The following is a 24,161-nucleotide window of genomic DNA, read 5'->3' on the forward strand; positions in this document are numbered from 1 at the left end:
TGTGGGCTAGTGGGTTGGCGGAGGGGGTGCTGGAATTCAGGACTCCTGGGTTCTATCCCAGCTGGGTGGGGGCGGCCATCTGTACCTCTCGTGAACTTACCCGCCTTGTGGTTTTATAGCTCTGTTTATGAATGTGACGTGTAGCCAGTAAATTGCAGCCAGTGACTTTGCCCTCCCGGTCTGTGCTTTGGTCCCAGCCAGCTGGAGTTGGGGGAACTGCTGTCATGGGTGTTCTCAGCTGCCTGCTGGTCACCCTCCTGCTGCTGCCCCTGCTGGAGGGTGAGTGAGGAGTCTGCTGGGGTCCTGGCATTTGACGCCTTCTGACTGTGGAAGTGTGCTGGTATGAAGGATGAGGATTGGAAAGGGTTAGAACAGGGATGCAGGGGGGCTGGGAGCCAGGACTCCTGGGTTTTATCCCCAGCTCTGGGAGGGGAATGGGGTCAAGTGGGTTAGAGCGGGGCGAGGGGGGGGGCTCCTGGGTCTAATTCCCACCTCTGGGAAAGGAATGGGTTTCTGTCCCTCACATCTTCAAGCCCATAAGGAATAACTCCCTCTGCAATAACTTGTGGCACTCCCTGCTGGAGGACTCTGCCCTCTGTGGGTTTCAAGAGAAAAAGGGCAGGGGTGGGGTTCTCAGCACTTACACTGGGCAGGAGGGGATGGAAGTGAGGGGTAGGGGAAAGAGGAGATGGTGTTGGGTGGGCAGGGCGAGGGACTGTGGGAAGGGTAGGTTGTGGGTGGCAAAGGAAGGGGAGGATGATGTAGGGCTTGGGGGGAGGAGAGGGGATGGATAAGTGAGGCTTGGGTGAAAGTGTGGGGCATGGGGCAGGGAATAGCTCATGGAGGTTGCGCGGGGGATGCACAACCATGACTGAAAGAATGGGCCCTTCCCCCATCACCCATGGAGGGGAAGTTATGGGGCAGAGAACCTGGATTTAGGATTTGGGCTCTCTGTGGGGAATCTCAGACAGAGGGGAAAATCCTGTATCAGACTATGTCCCCCTACATACCTCACTTCCTGGGGGGGGGGTCATACCCCAGGCCAGAGAACCCACCCACATGGGAGGAGGTTGGGGACCCATGGGAGGCATGGGGGCAGGCCATGGCTCAAAGGGGGCCTGATGGGGTTGTGAGAGGAGGCATTTCAGGGATCTGCCTGTGGAAATCGTGTGTGTGGGTGGGTGTGCGCGTGAGTAGGTGGGTGCAGCGCTGCCTCCTGCTGGAGGGGTCAGGGCCGTGTGTGGTTTTCACACCTCACTCATCCCTCTCTTTCTCTTCTAGCTGCTGTGGAGTTCCAGACAAGTAAGGAATCTGGACACTTTCTATCCCCAGCTCTGGGAGGGGAGTGGGGTCTGGTGGGTTAGAGCGAGGGGGGGCTGGGAGCCAGGACTCCTGAGTTCTATTCACACACCTCTCCACTTTTCTCCCCAGCCTGCGGGCAGTCAGTGACCTCCAGCCGCATTGTAGGAGGGCAGAATGCCCGGGACGGGGCTTGGCCCTGGCAGGCCAGCATCCGATACAATGGAGTCCACGTCTGCGGAGGGTCCCTCATCACGGGGGAATGGGTGGTATCTGCAGCTCATTGCTTCAATCAGTGAGTAGAATGATAGTCCAACCCCCTGCTCAAAGCAGGACCGATCCCCAAGTAAATCATCCCAGCCAGGGCTTTGTCAAGCCGGACCTTAAAAACCTCTATGGATGGAGATTCCACCACCTCCCTAGGTAACGCATTCCAGTGTTTCACCACCCTCCTAGTGAAAAAGTGTTTCCTAATATCCAACCTAAACCTCCCCCACTGCAACTTGAGACCATTACTCCTCGTTCTGTCATCTGCTACCACTGAGAACAGTCTAGATCCATCCTCTTGGGAACCCCCTTTCAGGTAGTTAAAAGCTGCTATCAAATCCCCCCTCGTTCTTCTCTTCCACAGACTAAACAATCCCAGTTCCTCAGCCTCTCCTCATAAGTCATGTGCTCCAGACCCCTAATCATTTTTGTTGCCCTCCGCTGGACGTTTTCCAGTTTTTTCACATCCTTCTTGTAGTGTGGGGCCCACAACTGGACACAGTACTCCAGATGAGGCCCCACCAATGCTGAATAGAGGGGAACGATCACGTCCCTCGATCTGCTGGCAATGCCCCTACTTATTCAGCCCAAAATGCCATTGGCCTTCTTGGCAACAAGGGCACACTGTTGATTCATATCCAGCTTCTCGTCCACTGTCACCCCTAGGTCCTTTTCTGCAGAACTGCTGCCGAGCCATTCGGTCCCTAGTCTGTAGCGGTGCATGGGATTCTTCCGTCCTAAGTGCAGGACTCTGCACTTGTCCTTGTTGAACCTCATCAGATTTCTTTTGGCCCAATCCTCTAATTTGTCTGGGTCCCTCTGTATCCTATCCCTACCACTCCTCCCAGTTTAGTGTCACCTGCAAACTTGCGGAGGGTGCAATCCACCCCATCCTCCAGATCATTAGTACCCCAGCCTGTTCCCTAGCTGTCCCACCCCAGAGGTGGCTGCATCTCAGAGCGGGCTGGGGGGAGGGAATCCCTGTGCAGTGTCACTGTGCGGCTATAGCCCAGCTTCTAAACAATCCCTTGGAGGAGCCCTTCAGTGTGCCAGACCCCGGTGGGGTCTCACTCTGCCCTCGGGGTCAGCCCCACGGCCCCATCCACTCCATGACTGAGTCTCTGGGCTCCGGGCCTCCTGCTTCAATTCATGAGCTCTGCCCAGCGAGTCCAAGGGAGACAGATCCCCGGTGGAGGCTTCTCTGCTCTTCAGGGGCCTGTGCACCTCAGCCAGGATTTGCAGTGACGCCAGGCAGCCTTGTCATACCAGGGTCCGGTTAATTAATCAACTGGACCACGGCTCCGGAAAATCCTTAGGTGAGCCCAGAGAAACCACAGTGAAGATAGAGGCCATCTGGCGAAGCCAATGCTCCCCAGCCTGCTCTGGACTCCATTTCACCAGCTGTCTCTTGGGGTACATTTACACTGCAATGAGGGACCTGTGGCAGGGCTGCGGCTGGCTTCGGGCAGCTAGCCAGGGCTTGAAGACTTGGCATGGCAAGGGTTTTTAGTGCAGTGTAGACATATCCGTTGAGCCTCTCCCAAACCTTGGCCAACCCTTTATCCCCTGGCTGTCAGCTCTCAGTCCTTTGTTCTCGGCTAGTTTCTGCTCAGATCCCTGTGGAGATACGGAAGGAATCCACCTTCCTCAGGCTCTTTGGTTGCTAGGTCTCAATGTTCCGGCTATTGCGGTTTTTATTCTCTCCTCAGATTACCCATTGATATAGGGTTGGCCCCAGCTGGGCCTGCAATGACCCAGTCAGTCTGTGCCAGACAGCAATGACACCCCTCTCCCCCTTGTTTCTCCTGTGCTGCCCCATTGAGAGACTTAAAGCTTTTGCACCCAATAGGGAAACTGAGGCACATAGAGGATTCGTAAAAATATTACAGAAAATTCCCACTTTGCCACAGGCTGTTCCCCATCTGCCCCACCCCAGTGGTGGCTGTATCTCAGCCCCAGGCAAGCCACCCTATGTGGCATTATGTGCGGCTGTTCCCCAGCTGTCCCACCCCAGAGGTGGCTGCATTTCTGCTCTGTGGTAGCGAGTATAATAACAAACTCCTGCCCAATGTCTCCCCCTCTCCTAGGAGCCTGCCCCTCGCTGGTTACTCTGTTTCCCTGGGGGAATTCCAGCTGAACATCCAGAGCGCAAACGCCTTCACCTCTGCTGTGTCACGGGTCATAATCCACGACAACTACAACCCCACCACCTATGCCTCCGACATAGCCCTGGTGCACCTAAGCACGCCCCTTCTGTACACCGCCTACATCCTCCCTGTCTGCCTTCCCGCCCGCAATGATTCCGTCGCCTCTGGCACCCAGTGCTGGGTTACTGGCTGGGGGAAAGTCCAGAAGGATGGTAAGATGCCTGGAGGGCCTGTGTGGGGTGGGGGTCCCCCAAAGGCGACATGGGAGACCCCTTGAGCCAGGGCTGTATCTGCTGCATGAGTCATGTCACCGTCTCGTGGTCGCAGCCCAAACAGGCAAAGCAAAGCCCAACGGCTGCCGAAGAGCAGAGATCTTCCAATGGGAGGCAGGATGAGGTGTTGGGAAGCTAATGGGGGCAAGTGAGTTAGAGCAGGGGGGGCTGGGAACCAGGACTCCTGGGTTCTATCCCCAGCTTGGGGAGGGAAGTGGGGACTGCTGGGCTAGAGCAGAGAGTGCTGGGAGCTGATACCCCTCTTGTGCTTAAAAACTCCCATTCACACCTGACCGAGCTAGATTGACCCAGATGAGGTGGGGAACAGACAGTCAGGGATGATCCTGCCCCGGGTGGAGATGGCTGAGGTGGGCCCTGATGAGGTGTATTTTTTCTCCGCAGAAAGTCTCCCTCCTCCCCGCACTCTGCAGGAAGTTCAGGTCTCACTCATCGATGCCCAGACATGCAATGACCTCTATAGCATACCCATCACAGGGTACCCGGGGTCGCGCCCCATCAAAGATGACATGGTGTGTGCTGGCTACCCCGAAGGAGGGAAGGACTCTTGCCAGGTGAATGAATTCAGGGAAGTCCCAGGAAATCCAGACCCCGGGGCTGAAATAGTAGGGGGCTGTGGGTCGGGCTTGAGGGACACCAGGTCAGGACTGAGGGGCACCAGTCTCACTAATTCTCTTTCTCTCTCTAGGGTGATTCTGGGGGACCCCTCGTTTGTTCGCAGGCTGGCTCCTGGTTCCTGATCGGCATCGTGAGCTGGGGAGTTGGCTGCGGCCTCCCCAACCGTCCAGGGGTCTATATCCGGGTCTCCGCCTACTCTGACTGGATCCAGCAGCAGTTCCCCAGTGTGGAATTCGGGGTGGTGAATGTCACCATTAGCACTAAGTCTAATGCCGGCTACGCTCCAGCGCCCACCCCCCTGCTTCTCGGCACCCTCCTGCTGGCCAGCGCTGTCCCGGGGATGGTGCCACCGCTTTCTAAGCTGCTAATTTAACAGTCATCCCTGCCAAGGAAAAAAAAAAAAACATCAGAATTACAACCCATTATTATAGGGCTGGGAGGGGAGTGGGTGTGACGTGATTGACAGAATCTGTAACCGTGTAGATCACTGTTGCAACCACTGTTATACATTTGCAGCAAATATTGTCCAAAGGTTGTAGTGTGAGGTGTCTGTGGCAAGCTTATGGTTTTCTGGTCATGATGATGCTTTCTATATGTGTGTATCATTTTGGTAGTTGAAGTTATGAATATTGGCTCTGTACCGTCTGTATTTCAAACTTGTGCTATGCTTCTGGGTGACACCCCAGACAAGTTGGTGTCAGCTTGGCCTAGCCTGCTTGATGGCCCATTAAAGACCAGCAGCGACCCAATTGACCCATTGAGAGAAGGCAGATACACCTTGTGACTCAGCAAAGTATGCATGGACTTGCCCATGTGACTCCAAACTCCATTTTGCTGTAATTTTCCACAGTAAGAACAAAAAGGTGTCCTTACACCTGGAAAAGACCATAAAAGGCTGATGTCTCATCTCCATCTTGCCTTCAATCCTGCTTCTTACCTCTGCAGGGACTTTGCTACACACGGAATCTCTACACAAAGGACTGAATGGCCCGTCCCAGCTGGGGATGTTCTCCAGAGGCTTGATTTGAACCTGCCATTTATTCCATCACTGCGACAAGCCTGAACCAAGAACTTGGCCATTACAGTATGTCATTGATCCCATTTAACCAATTCTAGCTCTCATCTGTGTCTTTTTCCTTTTATGAATAAACCTTTAGATTTTAGAGTCTAAAGGATTGGCAACAGCGTGATTTGTGGGTAAGATCTGACTTGTATATTGACCTGAGTCTGGGGCTTGGTCCTTTGGGATCGAGAGAACCTTTGTTCTTTTACTGGGGTATTGGCTTTCATAACCATTCGTCCCCATAACGAGGGGCACTGGTGGTGATACTGGGAAACTGGAGTGTCTGAGGGAATTGCTTGTGTGACTTGTGGTTAGCCAGTGGGGTAAAACCAAAATCTTCTCAGTCTGGCTGGTTTGGTTTGCCTTGGTGTGCAAAGAAACCCAGCCTTGGGCTGTAACTGCCCTGCTTTAAGAAATTTGTCCTGAATTGGCACTCTCAGTTGGGTCCCGCCAGAACCAGGCTCATTACAGTGGGTTAGTGATTGCTGGAGAGGACTGGGTGTCAGGACTCCTGGGTTCTATCACTGGCTTTTGGAGGGGATTGGGATCTGGTGGGTTAGAGCAGGGGTTGGGAGCAGGACTCCTGGGTTCTATCCCTGGCTCTGCCAAAGACTCCCTGTGTAACCTTGAGCAAGTCCCAGGTCTCTCTGAGTCTCAGTTCCCCTAGATGTAAAAGGGGGAGAATAAACTTGCCTTTGTCTATTTAGAAAGTGAGCCCTTCAGGGCAGGGACCGGCTCCCATTGTGGGTCTGGACAGTGCCAGCACAATGGGGCACTGATCTCAGTTGTAGTCTGTGCAGCACCTGGCTCAAAGGATTCCTGGCTCATGTTCAGGTGTCGTAGGTCCTACAATAATACAGAGAATACTAGTAATAAAAGATATGTCTGTCTGTCTCAACTGCATCTGTCTGTGTAGACTGTATATGCCTGTCTGTCTAGTTTGCCTTGTCTGTCTGTCAAGATTGTTTCTGCCCCTCTGTCTAAATTCTGCCTGTCTAGGCTGTCTGTCTCCTAATGTGTTGCATGTGACCATATGTCTCTATTGTGTCCGTCTGTTGGTTTAGATTGTGTCTATCTAGATTGTGTCTGTCTGTACTGTCACCATCTGTCTATATTGTGTCTGTCTGTCGAGGACGGGTCTATCTCTTATTACCCACAATGATATAAAGTAAATAACCCCAAGAATACTGTGAATTTCCTTGGGCTGTTCTGTCCTTGGTCATTTACACAACAAAGAGAACACAAAGGACCCATGCACCTCTGAGGTATACACACACACACACACACGCAGACACCCACAGCAGAACCAGGTGAATCCCCTGGGGAAGCCTCCCTGACCATTTCAGGAAACATTACCCCATTCTGCACATGCCAGCGGCATCATGTTGTGAAAACACAAGGGGGCGGGGGTTGTCAGCTGCACAGGACCTAGGAAAGGAATGAAGGGCCAATGCAGCTGGGATGTGGGGCAGGCTGGATACAGGGAGAGTGAAAACAGGGATGAGGGGTGGAGGCCCAAGAAGCGGTTTCCCTAGAACGGTGAGAAGAGGCAGGCGATGGGGGGATTGGCTGGGCGACATTCCCCGGCAAGGCAGACAACTGACACTGCGGATTGGGGTCACTGGGGCAGCTCACCGACCATCTACTCCCCTGTGGAAGCAGAGCTGGGAGCTGCTGTGCCATGTATAAGCAGGGTCTGAATGAGCTCTCCCCTGGCAGCTGGGAATGGGGAGAGACTTCAGGAGCAAATTGAATTTACGTGACCACATCTACTCTGCCTAGGTACCCAGCAGACAGGAGCTGTGTTTTCAAAGTGATCAACTCTGGCTGGTGTTGGGATACAAATCACTTTAGTACTGAATGCAACAGTAGTGAAATGCTCTTACTAATATTGTTGCCTTTATTGTATGAATAAAGGGGAGCAGAACTGTGCTTAACCTGTCCCGAATGAGGGGGTCACCCTCCACTGAAGGGACCTTGTTAAGCCAGGGGCTCAAATGCCAGAGGCCTGTGAAAGTAAAAGGGGGTGGGGACAGATGTCCCCGCCAGGAGGTGTGGTCTCTCCCTCAGATTTCTCAGTCTGGTTTAACCTGTTTCCGCTTACTGTTTGAAGTTCATTAGGAGCATTTTGTTATCTTAGAGTGCTCAAATGAGAGCTGAAATCACTGGTGGTGGGGCAGTGTGTCTGCAAAAAGCTGCCAGTCAATAAAAGACTGACCTGCAGAGGTCACAGCAGAGAAGCAGGTGCCAGCAGAAGGTGACTGACAGTCAGCTGGTGGACAAGTGGCCGGCAGGGCAGCCAGCCAGAGCAAGCACTCAGATGGCAGAGCAAGCAAGGTGCCTTCTTCCCAGAGGTGGGAAGTGAACTCACACAGATGTACCTCTCAACCCTGGGTCCTGTCTGACCCAGGACAAGCACTGTGAGTGAGGTGGAGTGAGGCAGCAAAGCGGGGCACAGGAAAGGCACTTTTGGCTGTAGACTGATGAACATGAGGTGGAGGGCACTGCCCCATGCAGTCTGGGGTGGGCATCCTGTTCACAGGTTTATGATTATGAATTCTGCTTGTGGCATTTTCCCTTATTAATGTTGCGTGACTTCTCTCCTTTCACTAAAAGTTTCTTTTCTACACTCAGACTCTGTGATTGCGATTGGGGAAATATTGCCTCTCAGAGGCACCCAGGGGTGGGATGTAAATTTCCCTGGTCACTGGGTGGTGGCTTGAGCCGGTTCTGTGTTGTACTGTTGAAAAGCAACCCCTAGATATTGAACGCGGCTCCGGTTGCTGCCGGCTGCACCTGGCGGAAGGGTTACTGGGAATACCCTGTAAGCCAGGAACCATTCGTTTCCTGCTACCCACGCTGCAGAGTAAGTGGGGGCTGGGAGCCAGGATGCCTGAGTCGTATGGGAGGGGAGTAGGGGCCAGTGGGTTGCATTCCTGGGTTCACTTGCAAGGAGAGTGAGGTCTACTAGCAAGTGGGAGGGGGGATGGGAGCCAGGATGCCTGGGTTCTATCCCAGCTCTGGGAGGGTGGAGCTGCCATTGGCACCTCTCATGAATTTACCTTCCGTGTGGTTTTATAGCTCTGTTTATGAATGTGACCTGTTACCTGTAAATTGCAGCCAGTGACTTTTCCCTCCCAGTCTGGGATTTGGTCCCAGCCCTTGGAGGAGCCAGCTGGAGTTGGGGAAACGGGTATCATGAGTGTTCTCAGCTGCCTGCTGGCCGCCCTCCTGCTGCTGCCCCTGCTGGAGGGTGAGTGCAGGGTCTGCTGGGGTCCTGACCTTGGGAATCTGCTGGGATGAGGGATGAGGATCAGAAAGGGACAGAACAGGGACTGTGTGGGGGTGGAGGAGAGTGGTCGCTAGTGGGTTAGAGCAGAGGGTGCTGGGATCCAGGACTCCTGGGTTCTCTCCCCAACCCTGTGAGGGGAGTGGGTTTCTGTCCCTCAAACCTTCAAGCACAAGTGGGATGGAGCTGTCCATGAGGAAGCATTCCCTCTGCCAATAACTTGTGGCACTCCCTGCTGGAGGACTCTGCCCTCTGTGGGTTTCAAGAGAAAAAGGGCAGGGGTGGGGTTCTCAGCACTTACACTGGGCAGGAGGGGATGGAAGTGAGGGGTAAGGGAAAGGGGAGATGGTTTTGGGTGGGCTGGGTGAGTGCCTGTGGGAAGGGTAGGATGTGGGTGGCAAAGGAAGGGGAGAGTGATGTAAGGCATGGGAGCAGAGGAGGGGATGGATAAGTGGGGCTGTGGTGAATGTGTGGGGCATGGGGCAGGGAATAGTTCATCGCGGTTGAGCGGGGGATGCACAACCATGGCTGAGTGAATGGGCCCTTCCCCCATCATCCATAGGGGGCAGTTATGGGGAAGAAACCCTGGATCTAGGGCAGGGGTGAGCAAACTTTTTGGCCCAAGGGCCACATCTGGATATGGACATTGTATGACAGACCATGAATGCTCATGTAATTGAGGGTTGGGGTGTGGGAGGGGGTGAAGGCTCCGGCTGGGGGCATGGGCTCCAGGGTGGGGCCAGAAATGAGGAGTTCAGGGTGCTGGAGGGGGCTCCGGGCTGGGGCAGGGAGTTAGGGTGCAGGTGGGGGGGTGAGGGCTCCAGCTGGGGGTGCAGGCTCTGGGGTGCAGGAGGGTGGAGCCGAGGGGTTCAGAGGGTGGGAGGGGGATCGGGGCTGGGGGTTGGGGCACGGGAGGAGGTCAGGGATGCAGGCTCCAGGTGGCACTTACCTCAAGCAGCTCCCAGAAGCAGTGGCATGTCCTCCCTCCGGCTCCTATGCTTAAGCGTGGCCAGGCGGCTCTACGCGCTGCACTGTCCGCAGGTGCCTCCCCCGCAGCTCCCATTGGCCATGCCTGCTGGCCAATGGGAGCTGTGAGGGGTGCAGCTTGGGTCAGGGGCAGCGTGTGGAGCCCCCTGGCTGCCCCTACGCGTAGGAGCCAGAGGGGAGACATGCTGCTGCTTCTGGGAGCCACTTGGCCCCCGGACCCCGCTCCCCAGCAGGAGCTCGAGGGCCGGATTAAAACATCTGAAGGGTAGATAGGGCCCCCAGGCTGTAGGTTGCCCACCCCTGATCTAGGGTCTGAGCTCTCTGTGGGGAATCTCAGGCAGAGGGGGAAAGCCTGTATCAGACTATGTCCCCCTACATACCTCACTTCCTGGGGGGTCACGCCCAAGGCCAGAGAACCATCCCACACCATGGGAGGAGGCTGGGGACCCATGAGAAGCATGGGGGCAGGCCATGGGAGGAAGAGGGCCAGGTGGGGTTGTGAGAGGAGGAATTTCAGGGATCTGCCTGTGGAAATCGTGTGTGTGTGGGTGGGTGTGTGCATGAGTAGGTGGGTGCAGCGCTGCCCCCTGCTGGAGGGGTCAGGGCCGTGTGTGGTTTTCACACCTCACTCATCCCTCTCTTTCTCTTCTAGCTGCTGTGGAGTTCCAGTCAAGTAAGGAATCTGGACACTTTCTATCCCCAGCTCTTGGCGGGGAGGGAAGTGGGGTCCAGTGGATAGAGCGGGGGGGGACTGTGAGTCAGGACTTCTGGTTTCAATCGCTGGCTATGAGAACGGAGTGGAGTCTGGTGGGTTAGAGCGGGGGCGGGCTGGGAGCCAGGACTCCTGGGTTCTATCCCCAGCTCTGGGAGGGGAGCGGGGTCTGGTGGGTTAGAGCGAGGGGGAGCTGGGAGCCAGGACTCCTGGTTTCTATTCACATCCTTCCCCACTTTTCTCCCCAGCCTGCGGGCAGTCAGTGACCTCCAGCCGCATTGTAGGAGGGCAGAATGCCCGGGACGGGGCTTGGCCCTGGCAGGCCAGCATCCGATACAATGGAGTCCACATCTGCGGAGGGTCCCTCATCACGGGGGAATGGGTGGTATCTGCAGCTCATTGCTTCAGTCTGTGAGTACCCCCAGCCTGTCCCCTAGCTGTCCCACCCCAGAGGTGGCTGCATCTCAGAGAGGGCCGGGGATGGGGGGGAGAGCATCCCTGTACAGTGTCACTGTGCGGCTATAGCCCAGCTTCTAAACAATCCCCTGGAGGAACCCTTCAGTGTGCCAGACCCCCGTGGGGTCCCACTTTGCCCTCGGGGTCGGCCCCACGGCCCCACCCACTCCATGACTGAGTCTCTGGGCTCCGGGCCTCCTGCTTCAATTCATGAGCTCTGCCCAGCGAGTCCAAGGGAGACCGATCCCCAGTGGAGGCTTCTCTGCTCTTCAGGGACCTGTGCACCTCAGCCAGGATTTGCAGTGACGCCAGGCAGCCTTGTCATACCAGGGTCTGGTTAATTAATCAACTGGACCACGGCTCTGGGAAATCCTTAGGTGAGCCCAGAGAAACCACAGGATAGATAGAAGATAGAGGCCATCTGGCCAAGCCAACGCTCCCCAGCCTGCTCTGGACTCCATTTCAGCCATTGTCTCTTGGGGTATGTTTACACTGCAATGAGAGACCCGTGGCAGGGCTGCAGTTGGCCTGGGGCAGCTAGCCCGGGCTTGAAGACTTGACCCATCAGGGTTTTTTAGTGCTGTATAGACATATCCTGCGTCCTCTTTTGTCCCGAGACATTGAGCCTCTCCCAAACCTTGGCCAACCCTTTATCCCCTGGCTGTCAGCTCTCAGTCCTTTGTTCTCAGCTCGCTTCTGCTCAGCTTCCCTGTGGAGACGCGTAAGGAATCCAACTTCCTCCAGGTCTTTGGTTGCTGGGCCTCAGTGTTCTGGCCATGGCGGTTTTCATTTTCTTCTCATCTTCTCCAGTGATATGTGGTCGGCCTCAGGTGGTCCTGTAAGGACCTCTTCAGTCCACAACAGAGAGCAATGTAACATAACCCCTCTGCCCGGTTCTCCTGTGCTGCCCCATTGAGAGACTTTACGCTTTTGCACCCAATAGGGAAACTGAGGCACATAGAGGATTCATAAAAATATTACAGAAAATTCCCACTTTGCCACAGGCTGTTCCCCATCTGCCCCGTCCCAGTGGTGGCTGTATCTCAGCCCCAGGCAAGCCACCCTATGTGGCATTATGTGCGGCTGTTCCCCAGCTGCCCCACCCCAGAGGTGGCTGCATTTCTGTTCTGTGGTAGCGAGTATAATAACAAACTCCTGCCCAATGTCTCCCCCTCTCCTAGGAGCCTGCCCCTCGCTCGTTACTCTGTTTCCCTGGGGGAATTCCAGCTGAACATCCAGAGCGCAAACGCCTTCACCTCTGCTGTGTCACGGGTCATAATCCACGACAGCTACAACCCCACCACCTATGCCTCCGACATAGCCCTGGTGCACCTAAGCACGCCCCTTCTGTACACCGCCTACATCCTCCCTGTCTGCCTTCCCGCCCGCAATGATTCCGTCGCCTCTGGCACCCAGTGCTGGGTTACTGGCTGGGGGAAAGTCCAGACGGATGGTAAGATGCCTGAAGGGCCTGTGTGGGGTGGGGGTCCCCCAAAAGCGACATGGGAGACCCCTTGAGCCAGGGCTGTATCTGCTGCAATGAGTCATGTCACCGTCTAGTGACCGCAGCCCAAACAGGCAAAGCAAAGCCCAACGGCTGCCGAAGAGCAGAGATCTTCCAATGGGAGGCAGGATGAGGTGTTGGGAAGCTAATGGGGGCAAGTGAGTTAGAGCAGGGGGGGCTGGGAACCAGGACTCCTGGGTTCTATCCCCAGCTTGGGGAGGGAAGTGGGGACTGCTGGGCTAGAGCAGAGAGTGCTGGGAGCTGATACCCCTCTTGTGCTTAAAAACTCCCATTCACACCTGACCGAGCTAGATTGACCCAGATGAGGTGGGGAACAGACAGTCAGGGATGATCCTGCCCCGGGTGGAGATGGCTGAGGTGGGCCCTGATGAGGTGTATTTTTTCTCCGCAGAAAGTCTCCCTCCTCCCCGCACTCTGCAGGAGGTTCAGGTCTCACTCATCGATGTCCGGACATGCAATGACCTCTATAGCATACCCATCACAGGGTACCCGGGGTCGCGCCCCATCAAAGATGACATGGTGTGTGCTGGCTACCCCGAAGGAGGGCAGGACTCCTGCCAGGTGAATGAATTCAGGGACATCCCAGGAGATCCAGGAGCAATTGGAGGGGGCTGCGGGTCAGGACTGAGGGACTCCGGCAGAGCTGGGGAGGGTCAGGTATGTAGTCCCTCAGGGCTGCAGATTGGGATTGAGGGGCACTGGTCTAACTGGTTCTCCGTCTCTCTCTAGGGCGATTCTGGGGGACCCCTTGTTTGTTCTGAGGCTGGCTTCTGGTTCCTGATTGGCATCGTGAGCTGGGGAGCCGGCTGCGGCCTCCCCAACCGCCCTGGGGTCTATACACGGGTCTCCACCTACTCCGACTGGATCCAGCAGCAGCTCCCCAGTGTTGAATCCGGGGTGGTGAATGTCACCATTAGGAGTCAGCCTAATGCAGGCTACACTCCAGCGCCCACCCCCGTGCTCCTCATCACCCTTCTGCTGGCCAGCGCTGCCTTGGGGTTGGGGCCACTGCTTTGTTTCTGAGCTGCTAATTTAACAACCAGGCCTGCCATGGGGGAGACAAGGCATGATTATGGGGCTGGGAGGGGAGTGCGGTCTAATGAGTTAGCACATGGGGAGCTGTGCACCAGGACTCCTGGGTTCTCTCCCCAGCTCTGGGAGGAGAGGGGGGTGTAGTGGGTTAGAGCAGGGGACAGGGGCTGGGAGCCAGGACTCCTGGGTTCTCTCCCCAGCTCTGGCAGGGGAGGCAGTTTTAGTGAGTTAGAGCAGTGGTTCTCAACCGGGGGCCTACGGACCGCTGATGGGGTGTAAGCCATTTCAGTGGGTCCATGAGCCCCCTTGCCCTATATGGCTAAAGCTGGGAGCCCAGAATTCCAAGCCCCAATGCCCCATGGGGCTAAAGCCCTGAGCCATGGTGTTGGATCATATTAAAGAAGTTCTGTATTAAAATCACAAATGAGTTTGATTCCCCAGAGTTTAAATTCCAGGGTATTACTAATTAAGAGGTCTCTTGGTTTTTGGTACTGTTTCTCTCCCTGTATGTGTGAAACTTGCAAGCTGCTAATTGTGTTAGTACATTCTAAGACAGAGTCTATTCTCAAAGCAATTCACAAAGAGAGAGACTCAAAGCAATACTCTAACAACAGAAATAGCACCCAGAGACTCCCCACCCTTTTGTTGTATTAACAATTGTGATTAAAATAGAGATAGAGGACGTATGTGGATGGATGCTTGGTGTGGATAATAACTGAATGATCAGGGAGGTGCCAGCCTAAGAATCCAGTGTCCATCGGCTGAAGAAGGCGTCAAGTGGAAATAACCAGAGGACCCCGGGAGGGCAGACTGGAATCCACCCAACAGCCTCAAGAATGGGAGAACCAAAGAACAAGATAACATCTTGGAGCCGTCAGGAATGTGCTATCTGCTGATTGATTCAGCAACAGCATGAAGCAGCAATTCCCATAGACTGGCATAGGAAGAAATTCCTATAAAAATAGACTCTAAAAAATGAACTTTGGGGTCTGATTCTGCAAACCAACTTCCAGGAGCATCAGATGAGCATCTGACAAGGCCCTGCTCCCTCCTCATGTCCAGGCCACCTGGCCAGTGGCTTGGCATGAGCAACTCTAAGGCTGGTAACTATGATAACAACCTTGCAGAACCTGTGTGTGTGTGTATGAATGAATGAATGTGTGAATAAATATGAGATTGAATGGAATGTTATAACTATAACTAACTGCTTACTAGGATTCTTTCTGTATTCACAATAAATGTGGTATTTTGCCTTTTTCCCTTTAATAAGATCCTGCTGGTTTTTATTTTATTGGTACAACATTTTGGTGGAGAATTGCGAAAGGGGGAATATTGGTAAAAAAACCTCAGTTATTGTAAATATTGGTGTGCACACCGCCAGCTCTAGTGAGCTAGGCATTTCTATTAGGTTAAACCAGACCTGCTGGCCTCCGAGAAGGTAGCAGGGGACCTGCTGGCCTCCGAGAAGGTAGCAGGGAAAACAGATTAAACTAGACCTGCTGGCCTCCGGGAAGGTAGCAGGGGACCTGCTGGCCTCCGAGAAGGTAGCAGGGAAGAACAGGTTAACCGGACCTGCTGGCCTCCGAGAAGGTAGCAGGGAGAAATAGGTTAACCAGACCTGCTGGCCTCCGAGAAGGTAGCAGGGAGAAATAGGTTAACCGGACCTGCTGGCCTCCGAGAAGGTAGCAGGGGACCTGCTGGCCTCCAAGAAGGTAGCAGGGAGAAATAGGTTAACTGGACCTGCTGGCCTCTGGGAAGGTAGCAGGGCACCTGCTGGCCTCCGAGAAGGTAGCAGGAAAGAACAGGTTAACCGGACCTGCTGGCCTCCGAGAAGGTAGCAGGGGACCTGCTGGCCTCCAAGAAGGTAGCAGGGAGAAATAGGTTAACTGGACCTGCTGGCCTCTGGGAAGGTAGCAGGGCACCTGCTGGCCTCCGAGAAGGTAGCAGGAAAGAACAGGTTAACCGGACCTGCTGGCCTCCGAGAAGGTAGCAGGGAGAAATAGGTTAACCAGACCTGCTGGCCTCCGAGAAGGTAGCAGGGAGAAATAGGTTAACCGGACCTGCTGGCCTCCGAGAAGGTAGCAGGGAGAAATAGGTTAACCGGACCTGCTGGCCTCCGAGAAGGTAGCAGGGAGAAATAGGTTAACCGGACCTGCTGGCCTCCGAGAAGGTAGCAGGGAGAAATAGGTTAACTGGACCTGCTGGCCTCCGAGAAGGTAGCAGGGGACCTGCTGGCCTCCGGGAAGGTAGCAGGGGAAAAACGCATACATTAAGCTATGATTTCAGAATCTAGGCTGTGTCACTTGCTAAGTAATACCAGCAGTGACAAAGAGATTGAAATATCCATGTTAAGATGTTTAAAAGAAAACAGGGTAAGCCAGTACCAGAGGGAAGAACGGAGTCAGAAGGAACTCCAATCTCACCTTTTGTTAAAGAAATTACACCTTTTAAACAAATCCTTCAAAAATTTGGGCACAGTCCTTGGACTAAACAAGCCCTAGCTGATGTCTGCACTATTTCGGACCTAGAGGATAGATTGGCTCAGTATATCCTCATATACAAACCTTCTAGTGCTGCCAAAAGAGATGCAGCAGCAATTTGGTTGTTGTGGGAGGCTTGTAAGGATTCTTCCCTCCGCTTGTCCTCATGTAAAGAGGAAAAGGCACAAACGGAAAAGGGAGCAGACAATTGGAAGGTGCTGGTTACAAATACCCAAAGCCAGCTGAAAATAGTGAAAGAGGCACTCCAGGAATACAAAAAGAGTGAAAAAGTTAACTCTGCAGAGGCTGGAGGGAATTAAGCAGTTAAACGTGTATGTATCTGTCTGTGTGTGTGTAAATATGTAAAGTTCTAAGGACCAGTTAGTTTTGTTTTTGTTTTAAATAATGCCACTAAAAATGCATTTGACTCTTTAATTCAAAGTTGCAAAACTGACAGGCAAAACTGACAGACCTTTTTGCTAGACACAGGTAATTCGTGTTGTTTGGCTTTGGGATTTGGCATTTAACCCTTAAAAGGTAACTCAATGCTTTACAAAATTTAAAATGTTTTTAAGTTGTGGCTGCAGCAGGGCAGTCAAAATCAGGAGAATATAAAAAAAAATTTTTTTTGGATTCTTTTTGTTTGTTTGTTTTTTGTTTGTTTGTTTTTGTAACAAAATAGCAGATGAGAGTTGTAGTAAAAAAAAAAAATTAAAAAAATGACTGTGCCTCTGAAGCAACAGCAGGGGTGAGGTGCACAAAACAAAAAGAAGCAATTTTAGAAACACTGAGTCTTAAAATGGCTCTGAGTAATCAGACTGTCACTTTGATAAAGGTACATGAAAACTCTGTAAGCAAAAAAAAAAAGAAATAGTGACACCTTATGTAAAAATGGATCTGGATGGAAGTTAAACTATGGAAGGAATGTGCATTTGCCCCAGAACATGTGCAGGGTATATTGTAGAAGGGGCAAAAGAAATGCAAACATACCATGCTACTTAATTAAAATGCTATTAGGGCTCCAAAGGGAGCCACAATAGGTTGGGTTTTCTTTTTCAGATTGCTGTGTGTTTTGGAAGCAGAAGTTAAAAGTAATCAAAACTCTGGTGAAAGTTGATTGTGTCCCTTTTAAGAGTCTCTGAGCTGCTGATGGCTTTAAATCCGAAAGCAGGAAGTTTCTGTGAAAATGCAAATTACCTAAATGATAAAGGAAGGAAAGAACTAGCAGCACAAAGGAGCTGCAGATAAAGGACATACCTGGTCAGCAAACAAATTGTCTAAATAAAAGGCATGGGATAACAAGATAATTTTAATAAATTTAATGATAATAAGTATCCCTGTAACAACGTATAGTGTGTATGATTTTTGGAAAAATCCTTTAAGGTCGTATGGTAATGATGCTTCTCAGTTATTACCTGTAAATAAAACTTAAAGCTTAACACAGCAAGAAAAACATTATAAACTTGGTCTGCTGTATAAGAAGGAAAACTCAGGGATTTAATGACTAAACAGTGGGATAATTTCCCCATAACCCTTGAAAGATAAAAGCCATTGAAACCTGGCCTGCCTATAGAACAAAAACAGGAAAATATGGGGGCAATTTCTCTGTTTTGCCTGCAATCAGCAAGGGTATTTGTAAAAGAAAGATTTTAAGCAATAATCTGCCACCCCAAAAGGGGTAGAAACATGTTCTTTTTGTCTTTCAGAAAATCAGGAAAAGCTGATGCCAGCTGAAAAGCAACCCAATACCATGAATCTACTGTCACAATAGAAATTGTGTTCTGTGTTCTATGTTTTGTCTTGTGTTTTGTCTTGTTGCTAGCACTGTTGTGTGTTTAAAAAAAAAAAAAATGCTGAAGACCTGCAGGAACTTAAAAATAAATTAAGCTTTCTGTCCCAGCTACAGGACAGCCTGATACAAAAACAAGTACATGCCAATGTAGACTTGGTCCAAATTGGTCTGGGTAACCTAAAAGGCCGATGGAATCTTTAGTAATGGCTTAATACTACCACATGGCTTATCCATAAGAAAAAAAAAATATTAGAAATAGGAAACTACACAGCCATAGCTATGGGATGCACTGAAATGCAGATACTTGCACTAGCTACTTTGGAACACAAAATGTTCTGCGTCATATTGGGAAATATTAAGGGTTTGATGCATTTGTTAAAAAAGAAAGAGATCATTGTTTGACACTTATCAATATGAATGGATGCAATATGTTTCCAGTATTGTAAACCAGACTTGTTAATGGGAGAAATTGTTGTCAAAATTGCACACCAACAGTCCCTGGAGGCAAAGGTATTGAAGGTTAACCCACTCCCCATATTACACATGGGATCCTTTTGGCTACCCTGGACCTTGAGCCAGTGGGCTGGGGAGGGAGGGAAGCTATTGGACACTAGAGGTTGTACCGAATGGACTCCTCAAAAGTGGGTGTGCCTCACCTTGCCTGTTGCCCCAGAACCTTGTAGTAAAGATACATCACTAGGATCATGTATGTGGCATGAATTGGAATCACAAACTCAAATTGCCTCACAGTACTTTCTCTTGAATAGGCTACATAGAAAGTGACACTGACGATTATAAATCTTAGTGTCAAAAGGGGGATTATGTTGGATCATATTAAAGAAGTTCTGTATTAAAATCACAAATGAGTTTGATTCCCCAGAGTTTAAATTCCAGGGTATTACTAATTAAGAGGTCTCTTGGTTTTTGGTACTGTTTCTCTCCCTGTATGTGTGAAACTTGCAAGCTGCTAATTGTGTTAGTACATTCTAAGACAGAGTCTATTCTCAAAGCAATTCACAGAGAGAGAGACTCAAAGCAATACTCTAACAACAGAAACAGCACCCAGAGACTCCCCACCCTTTTGTTGTATTAACAATTGTGATTAAAATAGAGATAGAGGATGTATGTGGATGGATGCTTGGTGTGGATAATAACTGAATGATCAGGGAGGTGCCAGCCTAAGAATCCAGTGTCCATTGGCTGAAGAAGGCGTCAAGTGGAAATAACCAGAGGACCCCCGGAGGGCAGACTGGAATCCACCCAACAGCCTCAAGAATGGGAGAACCAAAGAACAAGATAACATCTTGGAGCCGTCAGGAATGTGCTATCTGCTGATTGATTCAGCAACAGCATGAAGCAGCAATTCCCATAGACTGGCATAGGAAGAAATTCCTATAAAAATAGACTCTAAAAAGTGAGAACTTTGGGGTCTGATTCTGCAAACTAACTTCCAGGAGCATCAGATGAGCATCTGACAAGGCCCTGCTCCCTCCTCATGTCCAGGCCACCTGGCCAGTGGCTTGGCATGAGCAACTCTAAGGCTGGTAACTATGATAACAACCTTGCAGAACCTGTGTGTGTGTGTATGAATGAATGAATGTGTGAATAAATATGAGATTGAATGGAATGTTATAACTATAACTAACTGCTTACTAGGATTCTTTCTGTATTCACAATAAATGTGGTATTTTGCCTTTTTCCCTTTAATAAGATCCTGCTGGTTTTTATTTTATTGGTACAGCAATGGCTCCCTATGAGGCAGAAGCCCTGCTCACCCCTGCCCTGCATGGGTAAAGCCCCCCAGACCTGTGAGGCAGAAGCCCCCGTGCCCACATCTAGTGGCTGAAGCCAGAGCCCCAAACCCCCGCCCCCCCTCTACACACACACACACAGAGCTGAAGCCTGGAGCCCAGGACCCCGCCCCTCCGCTGGGCCCTGGAATTGAAATAACAGGTTGGGAGTCCTCAGAAAGTAAAACCTTGAGAACCCCTGAGTTAGAGAAGCGGGGGCTGGGTGTCAGGACTCCTGGGTTCTATCCTTGGCTCTGGGAAGGGAGGGGGGTCTAGTGGGTTGGAGCGGGGGCTGGGAGCCAGGACTCCTGGGTTCTATCTCCAGCTCTAGGAGGGGATTGAGGTCTCATGGGTTGGAGCGGGGGCTGGGAACCAGGACTCCTGGGTTCTATCTCCAGCTCTAGGAGGGGATTGAGGTCTCATGGGTTGGAGCGGGGGCTGGGAGCAGGCCTCCTAGTTTCGATCTCTGGCTCATCCACAGATTTCCCGCGTGACCCTGAGCAAGTCCTGGGTCCCTCTGAGTCTCAGTTTCCTTCGGTGTAAAAGCGGGAGAATAAACCTGCGTTTGTTTGGAGCAGGTGTTCAGACAACACGTTTTTTGGTGTCCTCGGGGTGCAGCCACCAACTCATGCTAGTGGCTGCTCTGAGACTTTTTCCTAAAATACTTAATTTACTTTAGGAAAAACAAATAAATCTGCACGTACACATGTCCACATCATTGTCATTTATTTATGTAGGGTTTGTTTTGTTTGTTTGTTTGTTTGCAGACTCAATAATAAAAATAACACACAGTTGTTTCTATTCTTTGCTGGAGCTAAACAGATTAGAAACACTAATTAGGTGCTTTCCACGTTCTTGTCTTTTGTTATCGTTTCTTTTGCTTTTTTGGGAAAAGGTCGCTGTCGCGGACTCACAGGTCATGGCCACTCTTGGCCCGGTGCGGTCCCTGGGGGGAACCCCCTTCAGTGTGACAGCCCTTCTCGGGGGTCCACTCTGTCTTGGGGGTTAAGCCCCTCCACTGCCTGGAGCCGCACCTCTCTGAGCCTTAGCACGCCTGTCTCTCACCCGTGGGCCCCTCAGCAAGTTCACTCGCTCTGGACCCCTGGGGCCTCCACTCCCAGAGGGAATAATACCCCCCCCACCCACCCCCGATCTCCAGACTGGAGCGACTCTCAGCCAGCGTAACACAGGAGGGTTTATTGAGCATCTGAACACAGCGTAGGACCTCTCAGGGCCCTCAGGCCTGGCCTCCCTCAGCAGAGCACATCCAAGTCTCCCCTGCATCCAGGTGGGCTCTGCCTGCTCCCTCTCCCCAGTCCCATGAAGTGAGCTGTAGCTCACGAAAGCTTCTGCTCTAATAAATTTCTTAGTCTCTAAGGTGCCACAAGTCCTCCTTTCCTTTTTGAGGATACAGACTAACATGGCTGCTCCTCTGAAACCTGTACCCCCTTCAGGGTCTTTTTCTGGCACTGATATTTTGTCCAACTTTCTGATACCTGTTCGCATTTTTAACTCTTTTGCCTTCTGCCAGGAACGAGCTCAAGCTGCCCAAACACCACGCAGTGATTTTGCTGACGATGACGTTAGCCGATAGCCGCTGACGGAGCTACAGTGGGGCGAGAGGTAAACACAGCAATTAGCCAACGAATACGCTTTGAGACTTGAAAGACAGCCATGCCTATGTCGTTCAGCTCTACCTGCCCTGTAAGGAACGAGGGTGCATTTGGGGTGTATGGCGTTTACAAGGCAACTTTAAAATGTAACATTTCAGCATTTGTTGGGGCACTTTGGCGCATAGGCGTAGTATGACTTCCATGTGGGGGGGGACAGAGCGGGGGGATATTTAATGACAGCCGAAGCCCAAGCCCCGGCCCCCTGCAGCTGATGCACAAAGCCAGAGTCCCGCCACCCTGGGGCTGAAGCCCAAAGCTCGGCCACCCCTAAGAAGGTGGGTTGGGAACTCATCAGCCACCTGCAGGTCCCTCTGGCATTGCGCTCGCCGGCCACACGTGTCTCCAGAGCTGCTCCCTGGAGCCCCCGAGGAGGCTGCATGGTGCAGGGCGCTGATCCCTGTGAGCAGCACCAGCAAACACCAAGGCAGCATATCCAGAAGCAAGAGCCGGGTGCTGGGGGAGGGCAGCTTCTTATCTGCCTCCCCGCCTGCATCTCCTTCCAGGAAGCTGTCGTGGTCGCAAAAAAATCCGCTGGTGACCACCGTGGCCACATTTGAGAAATGTTGGTTTGGACTGTGAGCCCTTTGGGGTAGGGACTGGCTCCCACTGTGGGTCTGGGCAGCCACGCTCGGGTGTCGTAGGTCCTACAGTAATACAGAGAATACTAGTAACAAAATATATGTCTGTCTGTCTCAGCTGCTTCGGTCTGTCTCGATTGTATATGCCCATCTGTCGAGTTTGCCTTGTCTGTCTAGATTGTGTCTGCCTTTCAAATTCTGCCTGTCTAGGCTGTCTGTCTCTTAATGTGTGAGATCCAACCATCTGTCAATACTGTGTCTGTCTGTCTGTTTAGATTGTGTCTACCTAGATTGTGTCGGTCTGTACTGTCTCCATCTGACTCTGTTGTGTCTGTCTGTCTGTTTAGATTGTGTCTGTCTGTCTAGGATGGGTCTATCTCTCATTACTCAATGATACAAAATGAATAAGCCCAAGAATACTGGGAATTTCCTTGGGCTGTTCTATCCTGGGTCATTTACCCAACAAAGACAACACAAGGAACCCCAGGCAGCCCTGAGGTACACACATACACACCCCGGAGTCCAGCTTTAGGCACCCAAACACCCTGGAGTTTAGCTATAGACACACACGCCCTGTGGAGTTGAGCTGCACACACAAACACACAGACGCACACAAGACGCACACAGCAGAACTCGGTAAGCCCCCTTGGGAAGCCTCCCAGGCCATTTTGGGACACATCCCCCTATTCTGCAAAGGTCAGCAGCCGGGTGTCACAGAAACACGAGTGGGGGAGTTCTCAGCTGCACAGGACCCGGGGGATGCAGCGAGGGGCCAATGCGGCTGGGGCAGGTGGGAGGCTGGGAATGGGGAGGGTTAACATGTGGCGGGGTTTGGTGGCACAAGAAACAGTTTCCCTGGAAGGGTGAGATGAGGCAGGCGATAGAGGACTGGCTGGGCCACATTCCCCAGCCAGGCAGACAGCTGACATCAGGCTTTGGGGTCACTGGGGCAGCTCACGGATCCTCTAGTCCCCTGCGGAGGCCGAGCTGGGAGCTGCTGGGCCATGGGAGCACACTGCACCCCAATAACCATCCTTCTCCTACTGCCCATGCTGCAGGGTAAGTGGGGGCTGGGAGCCAGGATGCCTGGGCCCTATGGAAGGGGAGTGGGGGCTAGTGGTTTAGCACAGAGGGGTGACCGGGAGCTGGGACACCTGGGTTCTATCCCAGGTTCTGCCACAGACTCCTTGTGTGACCTTGAGCAAGTCCCGCATCTCTCTGAGTCTCAATTTCCCTGGATGGAAAAGGGGGAGAATGTTCCTGCCTTTGTCTGTTTAGACTGTGAGCCCTTCGGGGCAGGGACCGGCTCCCTCTGTGGGTGTGGGCAGCACCTGGCACAAAGGATTCCTGGCTCATGTTAGGGTATTGTAGGTCCTACAATAATACAGAGAATATTAGGAACAAAAAATATGTCTGTCTGTCTCAACTGCAATAGTATATGCCCGTCAGTCTAAATTGCATCTCAATGTCTAGATTGCCTCTCTCTCTCTCTCTCTAGATTGTGTCTGCCCCTCCGTTGAAATTCTGTGTGTTTAATTTATTGTATCCAACCACCTGTCTCTATTGTGTCTGTCTGTCTGTTTAGATTGTGTCGATCTAGATTGTTTCTGTCTGTACTGTCTCCATCTGTCTCTATTGTGTCTGTCTGCCTAGGATGGGTCTATCTCTCATTACCCACAATGATACAAAATAAATAACCCCAAGAATACTGGGAATTTCCTTAGGCTGTTGTCTCCTTGGCCATTTACACGACAAAGACAACACAAGGGACCCCATGCACCCCCCAGGTACACACACATCGGAATTTAACTGCACACTGTCACGGGGTTCCCGGGCGATGCTCTGGACCTGCTCCCCATGAAGCCAGTCAGGACTCTGGGGAAGTCTCCCTTCTGGGAGCAGCCTGTCTGCAGGACACACAGCTCACCCGGCTCCACCTTCCTGGGTCTGACCTCGGAGCATTCACCCTCCTCTGCCCCACCGTGCGCTTCCCACAGCGAGTCCGCCCAGGCGGGGCTCCTGGGGAAGCCAGAGGGTCCTGCCCCCCCAACTCCGCAGTCAGACGGGACTCTCAGCCAGCCGGGAAACCAGAGGTTTATTAGATGACAGGAACACGGTCTAAAACAGAGCTTGTAGGTGCAGAGAACAGGACCCCTCAGCTGG

The 24,161-nt window shown here is 52.1% G+C and overlaps 1 protein-coding gene across 1 annotated transcript; it reads left to right on the forward strand.

The window, feature by feature from the left end:
* The first annotated feature begins 224 nt into the window (after positions 1–224).
* LOC144265874 (transmembrane protease serine 9-like) lies at positions 225–21,348 on the forward strand. Its single transcript, XM_077818926.1, has 14 exons — positions 225–279; positions 1,282–1,302; positions 1,432–1,594; positions 3,654–3,925; positions 4,388–4,557; positions 4,692–4,984; positions 8,095–8,104; positions 8,805–8,937; positions 10,613–10,633; positions 10,921–11,083; positions 12,310–12,581; positions 13,045–13,214; positions 13,383–13,651; positions 21,279–21,348. The coding sequence occupies exons 1-14, from the start codon at positions 225–227 to the stop codon at positions 21,346–21,348; spliced, it is 2,082 nt and encodes a 693-aa protein (XP_077675052.1).
* The last annotated feature ends 2,813 nt before the right edge of the window (positions 21,349–24,161 follow it).

The sequence above is a fragment of the Eretmochelys imbricata genome, chromosome 6 (assembly GCF_965152235.1).
Source record: "Eretmochelys imbricata isolate rEreImb1 chromosome 6, rEreImb1.hap1, whole genome shotgun sequence".
In the NCBI taxonomy this organism is placed as follows: Eukaryota; Metazoa; Chordata; order Testudines; family Cheloniidae; genus Eretmochelys; species Eretmochelys imbricata.

Excerpts from the sequence above, each read along its gene's own strand:
- LOC144265874 (XM_077818926.1), top strand. The coding sequence starts at position 225 with ATGGGTGTTCTCAGCTGCCTGCTGGTCACCCTCCTGCTGCTGCCCCTG. Across the intron at positions 280-1,281 it reads GCTGCTGCCCCTGCTGGAGG|CTGCTGTGGAGTTCCAGACA; the intron begins GTGAGTGAGGAG and ends TTTCTCTTCTAG. Across the intron at positions 1,595-3,653 it reads GCAGCTCATTGCTTCAATCA|GAGCCTGCCCCTCGCTGGTT; the intron begins GTGAGTAGAATG and ends CCCCTCTCCTAG.